Source organism: Ictalurus punctatus, chromosome 23 (assembly GCF_001660625.3).
Source record: "Ictalurus punctatus breed USDA103 chromosome 23, Coco_2.0, whole genome shotgun sequence".
In the NCBI taxonomy this organism is placed as follows: domain Eukaryota; kingdom Metazoa; phylum Chordata; class Actinopteri; order Siluriformes; family Ictaluridae; genus Ictalurus; species Ictalurus punctatus.
The window spans coordinates 10,134,289-10,145,868 of NC_030438.2; the positions used below are offsets into that span (position 1 = coordinate 10,134,289).

General features: G+C 35.8%; 1 protein-coding gene across 8 annotated transcripts in view; it reads left to right on the plus strand.

Annotated features, from left to right (window-relative positions):
* Positions 1-10,807: 10,807 nt before the first annotated feature.
* mppe1 (metallophosphoesterase 1) overlaps positions 10,808-11,580 on the plus strand; it is a 40,117-nt gene continuing 39,344 nt past the window's right edge. For 2 of the 8 annotated variants that reach the window (XM_053674679.1, XM_053674681.1), the window contains exon 1: positions 10,829-11,132. In XM_053674679.1, the coding sequence (XP_053530654.1) occupies positions 10,905-11,132 (228 nt within the window). In that variant the 5' untranslated portion in view covers positions 10,829-10,904. 8 annotated transcript variants of the gene reach the window in all.

The following is an 11,580-nucleotide window of genomic DNA, read 5'->3' on the forward strand; positions in this document are numbered from 1 at the left end:
ATTAGTGACTTGAAGTTATCAAGCCAATTTCATTAAGTTACTACTTTCTTCTAGAACTCAATTAATGGATCTTGTATGGTAGCATTACTTGTATTGTTCTCTGCTTGATAGATTGCTTTGCTTGTATTCTCTCATTTGTAAGTCGCTTTAGATGAATAAATGAATAAATGTAAATATAAATGTACTACAACTTAAATTTTGTTTTAAATCAATTAATGCAGAAATGTCAGTTTAAATTACACACAATATTAAGTTGATGTAATTAACATTATACACCCCAACATTATAATGTCAACACATCTCATCAGAACAATGTTTACAACTTTAAATATTTAATTAAATCAATAAATTTGAATTTTTATCTTGCAACCACAAATTTAATTAAGTTGTGGTAATAGGGCCCTGAATTACTTTTTAGACAAAAGCTTTGTGATTATTTTCTGACTATGAGTTTCCTGAGACATTCCGCTCTGTGTTCTTTCACACCAGGTCAAAGGTCATCACCAACAGTCATTATCTTCACAGATGTAGGTCAAAGATTAATATAGGTGGTCCTTCACATAGAGCCATATGTTCCAAATTTAAAGATGATGTTTAAAAGAAACGGGTGTTTTGTCCATAATGGTAAAAAAGAAAAATGGTTGTACTCCAATGTGAAATAAATTGGTGGAGACACACTGAGTACATTTCTGTTCCACAGTCTATAAGGATCCCACCATTAATGTAGAGTGACAAATGTACATACCCTCCGTGAATACATTACTTAAGGTTTAAACATTTTTATTTTGTGATGGCAGCAAGACAGAACTCTTGTACATTTGGTATCTGGTGATTTTAGAATTAGGCCCCAACTGTCAAATAGGTTTTGTGAATGTCTTTGTCAGGCAAAGAGCACGTTGGCATGGAAAGCGTATACAAGAGTCTATATACGATCTAATGCTCTAATGCTTAGGAGTTCTACAGTACTTCGACTTGGGAACATTCCAACATGGCTCTCAGAGAGGCATTATTTTATATTCTCATACAATATATATATTCAATAATATAATAATAATTATATAATATTATATAATAATATATAATATATTCAATATATATTATATTCTTCTGAGGACATCTGTGGATGAAATAGCCTTAACATGAGCTTCATTTCTTAATTGAATGTGAACTTAATCATAGATATAATCTAAATAGTTGATGTGCTTTTATTTTCTTTACTCCGGCACTGCCTGACCTTTGAAGATTTAACATGTTTGAGTTTCTTTTCAACTAGGGTACCAGTGGAACGCATGGTGAAAATCCATGTTCCTACATTCATACATTAGGTTAGATGCCAGACTCTCCTAGGTTGAAGGTACTTCATAAAAAATAATAATAAAATGAATATATATTTTTTTTTTAAAAGCCTGAATATGAAAAAGAATCAAGACAGATCCAAATAAACAATAAAGTTCCAATGAAAAGTAAGGCTACACATTCTCTTCTTCTAACTTGTTCAGTTCTTGTAATACAGATTAAATACGTGTGGGCAGATGATGTAAACTATGGATCTGGTCCAATGTTATTTTGGAACAAAGAGCAAGCTGACTTTTCTCAACATGAATTTTGTGTGTAGTTTGTTATCAGATTGCCTAGATGTACATCACACATCTGATGAATGAGATTCCCTCTCCCATGCTATAATGATGGCTGGAAACTAGGACTTAATGACATATACTGTAGAAAGGTCATATAGAACATAGGGAAATCTCATTGGGAATTAGGTCACCTTTCACGTTGCCTTTTATTCTGATCACAACCAGCCAGTTACATTGTTTCTGAGTTTAGTCTTTGTTTAGACTTTTTTTGATGCTGAAGTAGCAAAAAACTAAGAAACCCTTAACCTTCAGACTAATGATTTGCAGTGTCTGAATACAATGCTTGAAAAGAAACAGGTATATCGAACTTGAAAAGGTAGAATGGGGTTCTATGAATTAGTTACTGGGTATCTCTCTCTCTCTCTTTATATCGCTATTAAAGTAGTGCTTAAACAGATATATAGCAGACAAATATACATATAGACAGTTTTATTTTGTACACGCATACCAACTTAATCTTCACCTATCATCGTTCCCTGTTAACGAAATCTGTCACCACCTAATAAAACAGTTTAAGTCACTAACCAAAGTAAGTATACAAACTGAAGCTATGATAAAAGAACAAAAACAATGAACCTTTCTTAAAGAAATTCCTAAAATCCTCTGACCAAGTATATGGCTGTGCCATCTGTTTATTAAATAAATGCCAGTCCTTCAGGCTGAAAAATAAGGATCAAAATATTCTGCCAATAGTTTGGCACTGTGACTCAAAAAGTTGCTTTTCATGTGACATCTGAAAGCTAACTACTGTCCCAACTGCCGTACAATACTGATAATGCTCTTACACTGAAGAGGGCTGAATGGCACTTGCACAAGGACATGTCTTTGCAACTGTAAGTGACTAGTCAACTTAATCCTTCACATGGTATTCATAAGGTGCCATAAGTTTCTGCTATTCTATGGATCATGCTGAAGTTTGAACAAAATGGTTTGACTTAATTACATAGCAGTGAATATTTCATGAAATTTTTCATTGGTAATGTTGAAAATATTAGATGTGAAATTCAGGCTATTAAATTAAAATCAGACAGAATTGTATCAAACCCATTAGATGATAATGTAGCAATATGAGATCAATGTTTAGAGTGTTTTGCTCCGCTTAGAGAGACTGAACTAGCTTCACTGATCTCTTCAGCTAATTCGTCAACTTGCTTACTAGATCCTGTGCCTACTGTACATGTTTCTTTAAACAGATTTGTCCAGGAGTAATTGAACCACTTTTAAATATAATCAATTCTTCCCTTAGCACTGGCTATGTACCTAAATCGCTTAAATTAGCAGTTATTAAACCCCTGATAAAAAAAAAAACCTGACCTTGACCCCTCTCAACTGTCCAGCTATAGACCTATATCAAATCTCCCCTTCATCTCTAAGATCTTAGAAAAGGTTGTAGCAAAGCAGATATGCTCGTACTTACATAGGAATAACATTTATGAAATGTATCAGTCAGGATTTAGACTTCATCATAGCACAGAGACAGCGTTAGTTAAAGTAGTAAATGACCTACTACTGGCCTCTGATCAGGGTTGTGTCTCGCTGCTTGTGTTACTCGACCTTAGTGCAGCTTTTGATACTATAGATCATACTATTCTCCTTGATAGATTAGAAAATGTTGTTGGCATTAAGGGAACAGTCCTCTCTTGGCTCAGGTCTTATCTGACCGATCGTTATCAATTCGTAGATGTAAATGGAGACTTCTCCGCTCATACCGGGGTTACCTTTCGAGTTCCGCAGGGTTCTGTTTTAGGCCCACTGCTTTTTACTTTGTATATGCTACCTCTGGGTAAAATTATTCGTAAACATGGAATTAGCTTTCACTGTTATGCTGATGATACACAGTTGTATGTTTGTAGAGGACACAGTTGTAGAGGACAGACAGCAGCTTAGTAAAGTTGAGGATTGTGTAAAGGACATTAGACGTTGGATGTTAACTAACTTCCTTTTACTTAATTCTGATAAAACAGAAATACTTGTATTAGGACCACGTGTAGCTAGAAATAAGCTTTCTGATCACATGATTACTCTGGATGGACTGTTTCATCATGTACAGTAGTAAAAGACCTTGGAGTGATTATTGACTCTCATCTCATTTGATGCTCATGTAGATAATATTACTAAAATAGCCTTCTTTCTACTCAGAAATATTTCTAAGATAAGAAATATATTGTCACTACATGATGCAGAAATACTAGTTCATGCATTTGTCACCTCTAGATTAGATTAATGTAATGCCTTACTGTCTGGATGTTCCAGTAGGAAAATAAACAAAGTCCAGTTAGTCCAAAATGCAGCTGCTAGAGTCCTAACTAGAAGCAGAAGATACGACCACATCACCCCAATCTTATACACACTGCATTGGCTCCCAGTTAAATCTCGCATTGATTATAAAATACTTTTATTAACTTATAAAGCACTAAACGGTCTTGCACCACAGTATATAATCGACCTTTTGGTTTTCTATGATCTGCCACGCCTACTTAGATCAGAAGATGCAGGCTATTGTATGTATGTGTGTGTGTGTGTGAAAGAACACAGAGCGGTTGTCTCAGGAAACTCATAGTCAGAAATAATCACAAAGCTTTTGTCTAAAATGTAATTCAAGGACCTATTACCACAACTTAATTAAATTTGTGGTTGCAAGATAAAAATTCAAATTTGTTGATTTAATTAAATATTTAAAGTTGTAAACATTGTTTTGATGAGATGTGTTGACATAATAATGTTGATAATTACATCAACTTAATATTGTGTGTAATTTAAACTGACATTTCTGCATTAAATGATTTAAAACAAAATTTAAGTTATAGTATATTTACATTTACATTTATTCATTTATTCATCCAAAGCGACTTACAAATGAGAGAATACAAGCAAAGCAATCTATCAAGCAGAGAACAATACAAGTAGTGCTACCATACAAGATCCATTAATTGAGTTCTAGAAGTAGTAACTTAACGAAATTGGCTTGATAACTTCAAGTCACTAATTTCAAGTCCATACCCATTTAACAATTTGTCTGGACAAATTCAGACAGTTAAGACTGTGTTAGAGGACCTGTAGACTGAACCATTACTATACAAAGGACGTTTCAGTAAATTCTAATAAAGCAATGAATTTGGGACATATTCTCCATTATGATATGATCAATAATGGACCCGTGTATAGGTTAGGCTACACCTGCTAATACAGTTGATGGACTATTTTGCACTACTACACATAGCTAATGCTAGTCATATTTAGCAATGTAATTTGAAAACTCTACTCTTTAGTTTACCGTAGCAGTGGAAAAGAATGAAAATTTTCCATTTGACAAATCTGCTCATCTACAGAGGGCTTTTCATTTGTGCTATAGGAAAGAAAAGCATGTATTGATACATTTTTTTTTAAAATCTTTTATCAATCACACATATAACTGTCTAGCTCCATTGTAGTCAGTTTGCTCTTTGACCAGAATTAGCAGCCTTTGAAATGTGGATAGTTCTATGAGAGATAAAAGTAATAGATGCAGAGTGTTTATTTTTTGTCTACATTGCTCATTTCATTCAGTGCTTTTATGTCTATAAATCCTGCAGAGATGTTAGGTATGAGATTTGTATTGTAAACTACACCGGGTTTTTAGTTACTAATGTTATACGATTAAAATTATATTACAGAGTATTTCAAACCTAGAGGGTGGATGAGTACTTCTTCTTCTTCTTCTTCTTCTTCTTCTTCTTCTATAAACTTATGGTGTTTATACTGACCCCTACCGGATGGAGCAATTTTAATTTCTTTAGTTCTGATTGGTCAGGGGTATGTGTGTGTGTGTGTGTGTGTGTGTGTGTGTGTGTGTGTGTGTGTGTGTGTGTGTGTGTGTGTGTGTGTGTGTGTGTGTGTCATATTTTTGGTTGGATGTGTATGGAAATTCATCATTTATTATTTCATCATCCTTATGTAATGTGTGTGTGTGTGTGTGTGTGTGTGTGTGTGTGTGTGTGTGTGTGTGTGTGTGTGTGTGTGTGTGGTGTCTGTGTGTGTGTGTGGAATTGCATCGGAGCTATAGGTAAACCTATAGGAATGAACATACAACAATAATTAACATTAAAATTTTGATCTAGGCCTAACTCAGGAAAGCAACTATCAACCTAAACAGGGCATATGCATGGGAAAGCTATCGGTATGAACATGCAGCAATAGTTATCATTAACCTTTTGACCTAGGCCTAATTCATGAGTGTTTCACAATCTATGTGAAAGGAAAGAACTTGTGCGTGTGTGTGCCTGGAATGCATCGGAACCAGATTTAACATAATTATTTTTGATGATAACATGCCAACATAATTATAATTGATGATGATGACCCTTTGACCTGTCAAGATTATTATATTTAATGATGATGACCTTTGACCTAGACCTGTCACATCCAATTAGTGATTTTTGGTAGCATACAAAATATATAAAGTACATCTCTCTCTCGGGATCTCCATGGATCAATGAGACTGTTCTGACACATAAAATCGGAAAATATTTTAGACATAGCAGATTGATTCAGAGTATGGGGATTAGACCGATACAAGTTTGGGTCAAAAACGCAGTTTAAATCCCCTCCGAAAATCAACAGGTGAGTATATAAAAAGGGGAGGTTGCTCAACAATCTATTAGCAAATTCCACATCATCAAAGTTTGGAGCATATACATTTACCAACAAAACCTGTCTTTACATTAGGATACCAGCAACTATAATATATCTACCATTCACATCAGCAATAACGTTAGTGGATGAAAACTTTGACCTTTTGCCAATTAAAATAGCGAGCCCCCTTGCCTTTGAATTAAAGTTTTTAATGTAATTAAAGTGTAACCTATGATGATCTTTAGTATGTAGGTGAGTCTCTTGTATAAAAATACTATATCAGAGTTTAAATGTTTCAAATGTGTAAAGATATTAGATCTCTTGACAGGATTACCCATACCTCTGACGTGTCAACTAATAAATCTTAGAGGTGTGTCTGTCCCAGCTGTGCTGGGATCACTATTACTTTTAACCATTTAAATAAAGTAAACCATAGGAATACAAATAGCCAATTAGAGCCAAAGTGGGACCCCCTCCCCCAACAAACCCCTAAGCACACACACACCCAAAGTCTCCATACAACAAAAGAACAAAGATGACAGCAGTGTTTCCCACAGTGACCAAAAGTTGTCCACAATGTGAAAACAACTTGGAGAGTAAGCTGAACTAACCAAAAAATATTACCAAAAAAAAGTCTCAGTAAGAGAAAAGGCCCCTACTGACTTCAAGACTGAAAAACATTCTGCGCGCAATAACAAATATAATCTTTTAAAGACTTGTTACAAATTAGATGAAATACAGATAATGTAACAGTGTAGCACATAAGGCTGTGGAAAAAATACTAATAAATTTAAACAAACAGAAACTCTAACCTAGTCAGAGCATCAAAACAGAGAACCACATTATTACAGAGGTAGATTTAAGGAGCGCGAAAAAGACGCCGCTGTCGTAGGTGATACAGTTCACCCAGATGTCAAGAATTTAACATAATACTCCACTTCCTCCGCTGAAACAAAGCCCTTCTGAACACCGTTATAAGTAATGCGAATCCATGCCGGGTGAAGTATTCCATAGCAAGTGCCCTCAATGCCACGAAGTTGATGCCTATCCTCGTTAAATTCGGCCCGAGCTCAGGCTATCTTGGCTGCGTGATCAGGGAAGACTGAAATGGTTAAATCCATCACTTTAATCCACTGGAGCTCTCTCGCACGGCGTAAAATGTCAACACAATCATTTTGATAGTGGAATCTGCACACAATAGCTCATGGTCAGTCTTGGGATCAGGCTGAAGGGTCCGGTGGGACTGGTCCAAAACCAAACTCCAGACCAAACGCCTCCTTCAGCAAGGCCGCTACAGCAAAAGTTGTACATGTGTCAGGGCCCTCTGGAACTCCCATTATCCTAATGTTATTGCGCCGTGAACTAGACTCCAAGTCATCACATTTATTCTTTAACTTGGTTACAGTAGCAGTGAGAGACTTGATAGTAGTCTTCATCTGAGCTATGGCATTGGTGCAACTGGAGAGAGCGTGCTCCATTTCCCCAACAGTACCTTTCAGTGTTGATATGGTAGCATTGGTAGCAACTTTATCACTAACCAGCTGTGTCTTCACGGCCTGTAGGTCAAGTTTGATAGTAGACAGTGCATCCCAGAGAGTCTCCTGGAGCTCCTTTTTAAAAATATCGGCAATGTCTTTCCTCAGTGAAGCCAGCAACTTGAGCCTGAGGGCGGCGAAGTCAGGGTTCATGAACGGCGAGGCGGATTCAGGTGAAGAAGGCGATTCGCTCGTGGCGCATACACCAGGCCTCAGTTGTGCCGGAATAGTACCACGAGCTTTCGTATTTTTTCCAGACATTTTAACGTAATACAAAGTTAAACGTACAAACAAAAAATGGAGTAGAATAAGTCAAAATATATTGTATGAGCAAAAAGCGCAAGTTAATTACAAATTTAATCAGCAGGAGCTTCCAACTTCGTGTCTTACTCCCCCATGTTTTTATATAATCCCCCAAAAAACGCAATATTATCAGCAGACATGGCAACACTGTACTGGGGGAAACCATCAAAAGCTTATAAACAAACAAACAAAACTAATAAAATGTAAAGACAGAAAATGTGCTTAGTTATAAATAAATCATTTAATATAAAAATAGATATTATAATAACTTCATAAAATATCAATAAAATGAGAAATTAAATGAAGTTTAATTACTATGGGTTGCAATTAATATCAATTTGACATTAAATTTAGTAGGCTATTTCCTTAGAAGGCTATTAGCCTTTTTCCTAATATGGATCATGCTTGTGTTAGTCTACTTTTAATTAGGACTCTTGAATGTTTTTAGATATTTAAAAATAAATATTTTATGCTTGTTTATTTATCAATTAACCAACAGAATTTCTCATTGCTATTGTAATTCAATTAACAGTGACCATTAGCAGAAAGCTTACATTTAACTGTTTATGACAGACCTCCTGATTAAAGCTTAAACAAAAAGATTGGTATCTGGATCGTTATCAGTCGTAAAAGTCCTGATCAGTGCATCCCTAATGAACACCATTAAACTAAAGTGTTTTGCATCTGATGGGTAAATGAACTCACCCAATCACACCCTATATGAGATTATTCAGATATATATATACAATATATGCAGAGCGGTTCAAGAACTGGCTCCAAACCAGAACCATGACAGTGGAAAATGTCTAATAGTGTAGCCGATTTCAAAGACTGAACATTGAGGTTTATTGTATTTGCTTACAAGGTGGAACAGGTTAACGGTTGTTTTTTGCATACAGTCTGTAAAATTAAATGAAAATATTACATTTAGTTTATCAGAAGGCAAATTAATTTGTCATGGCACACACTATGTTCCTAAAGTCTGTCATAATTGACAAGCTCAAGTTTTCTCATGCCTTCTTGAACAATACAAGTGAGAGTAGGTACTGAATACTCTGATATCTACCAAATATACAATGGAACAATGCAAGGTAGTGTTTGTAGCCCTATACTTTAATATTATGATAAATTATATTTTGGGAATTTATTTTGAAATTGAATCAGGAATAGGGAAAGCACTGTAGGTGGATGACGGAGCTCTGTGAAAAAGAGGGAGAAACCTGCAGTATGTAGGAAAAAAATGCAAGAGGCAATAGATGTTGTTGAAAACTGGGTTAATCAATTCGGCTTTCAATAGCAAAAAGCCAGGTACTATGTTTTTCAACAAAGAAGAAAACTCCAAATTAAAGTTATATAAACAAACATTAGAGCAAGTATCCCAAATTAGGTATCAGGAAGTGTGGATGGACTCCAAATTAACATTTGGGTAGCATATTCAGAAGCTAGTTGATACATGTAAGAAAGGAATTAATGTGTTGAGATGCTTGGTAGGGGTAGATTGGCGTGCCACTAGGCATTTTCTAAAAAAAAAAGTATACTGTGCATTAATTAGGTCATCAATTGATTATGGTAGAATAATATATAGCTCAGTATCAACCTCACTGCTTACTTTAAATATAAATCTGCAAAAAGAACTGCTAATAATAAATGGAGCACTTATATAATGCTTTTATCCAAAGCGCTTTACACTGTGTCTCATTCACCCATTCACACACACACTCACACACCAATGGTAGCAGAGCTGCCATGCAAGGCGCTAACTTGCCATTGGGAGCAACTTGGGGTTCAGTGTCTTGCCCAAGGACATGTGGGCTCACGCGGGCCGGGAATCAAACCGCCAACCCTACGATTAGTGGACAACCTGCTCTACGAATTGGGCCACAGCCGCCCCACTATATATAATAATATATAATATGATATATAATAATATATCAGTATATGCAGTGGAGATGGTCGCTATTCAGATAGCGAAGAAGAAATCCAACCTACAGCTGTAGTAATTTGTTCAGATTCATATTCTGCACTTATAAGTATATTGAGTAGAAAATAAGAATCTGGGCACGATATATTAATAGAATTACTCCAAGGTTTGTACAGAATATGCCAACTGAAAATTACAGCAATATTTTTATGGGTGCCAGCTCATGTTGGAGTAGAGGGAAATGCGGAGGTGGACAAGATAGCTAAACAGGCTATTAAGCATACAAACATTGACATACACATACCATTGAGTAAATCAGAAATTAAATTAATTAAAGTAGCCGCCAGAAAGACGTGGCAAGAGAGATGGGATAAAGGAAACAAAGGACGACATTTGAATAATATACATAAACAAGTTGGTCATGTAAGAACTGCTTATGGTAATAGAAGGGATGATACAGTTATATCACAGTTGAGAATTGGACAGTCTACTCTTAATAAATCACTCCAGATGATAGGTAAACATTAATCTGGTCAGTGTAAATCATTGCGGTGAAAAGCATTTGCTGATTAACTGTACGGCACATGAACGGGAAAGACTCCAGTTAAAAGAGGAATTAAAATCTGCTGGCATTAGTTCTCTGACATTATAGAATGTGCTAAACAGTTCTTATAAAGGTTACAAAGATCTTATAAATTTCCTGAAAATAACAAAGTTATATAGAATATAGTTTTTTTCCCCCCTCTCCTTGATATCAACTCCTCACACTCCATCCCAGTAGGTGGCGGAATACGCACCATAAGCTGGTGTGCCAACCGCCATTAAACATCAAAAGAAGATGAATACGATCGAACTCTAGGCCGATGGGCAAACGGAGTGCGACACAACACCGGAAGCATGTATAGAGTGCGCGCTAAAAGTAAATGGACTGTGATGGTGTGGATCGTTGTTATACTGGGTTGTGTGTTTATATTCTGTGAATATGTGGTCTACTTCCCAGTTATTCTACAATGCTCGTGGCCGGAGATGGCGGAGAAACGGGACCCTCTTCGCGCTCTTTTCTTATCTGATCCTCATTTGCTCGGAGCCATCAGGGGACACTGGTTCGACAAACTGAGGAGGCAAGTTTGCATTTGCGTTTAAAGGTATAGTTGCATAGGTTCTGCTCCAGGTGAATTTGACCAGTATTTATTGAATGACTTTCAACACATATACATGAGATTCAGAATGGGGGTAAAATCTATACGGTGGAAAGGAATTATGTTCACATTTCATCACTTTTATATTAGTGATATCAGATTCTTGAACGAATCGCCCTTTTGAGCCGATTCTCAGGAAGTAACAGGTCGAGCCGGTTCACAAACGCTGCGTTCGAAACGGGATAAATCCGCCTCCGAAGGGCACTTCGTCATGGCCGCCTTATTGAAGGGTCGTTCTAAACAATTTATATATATATATACATATATTACACGCGCGTGTAATATATATATATATATATATATATATATATATATATATATATATATATATATATATATATATAATATATATATTATATATATATATATATATA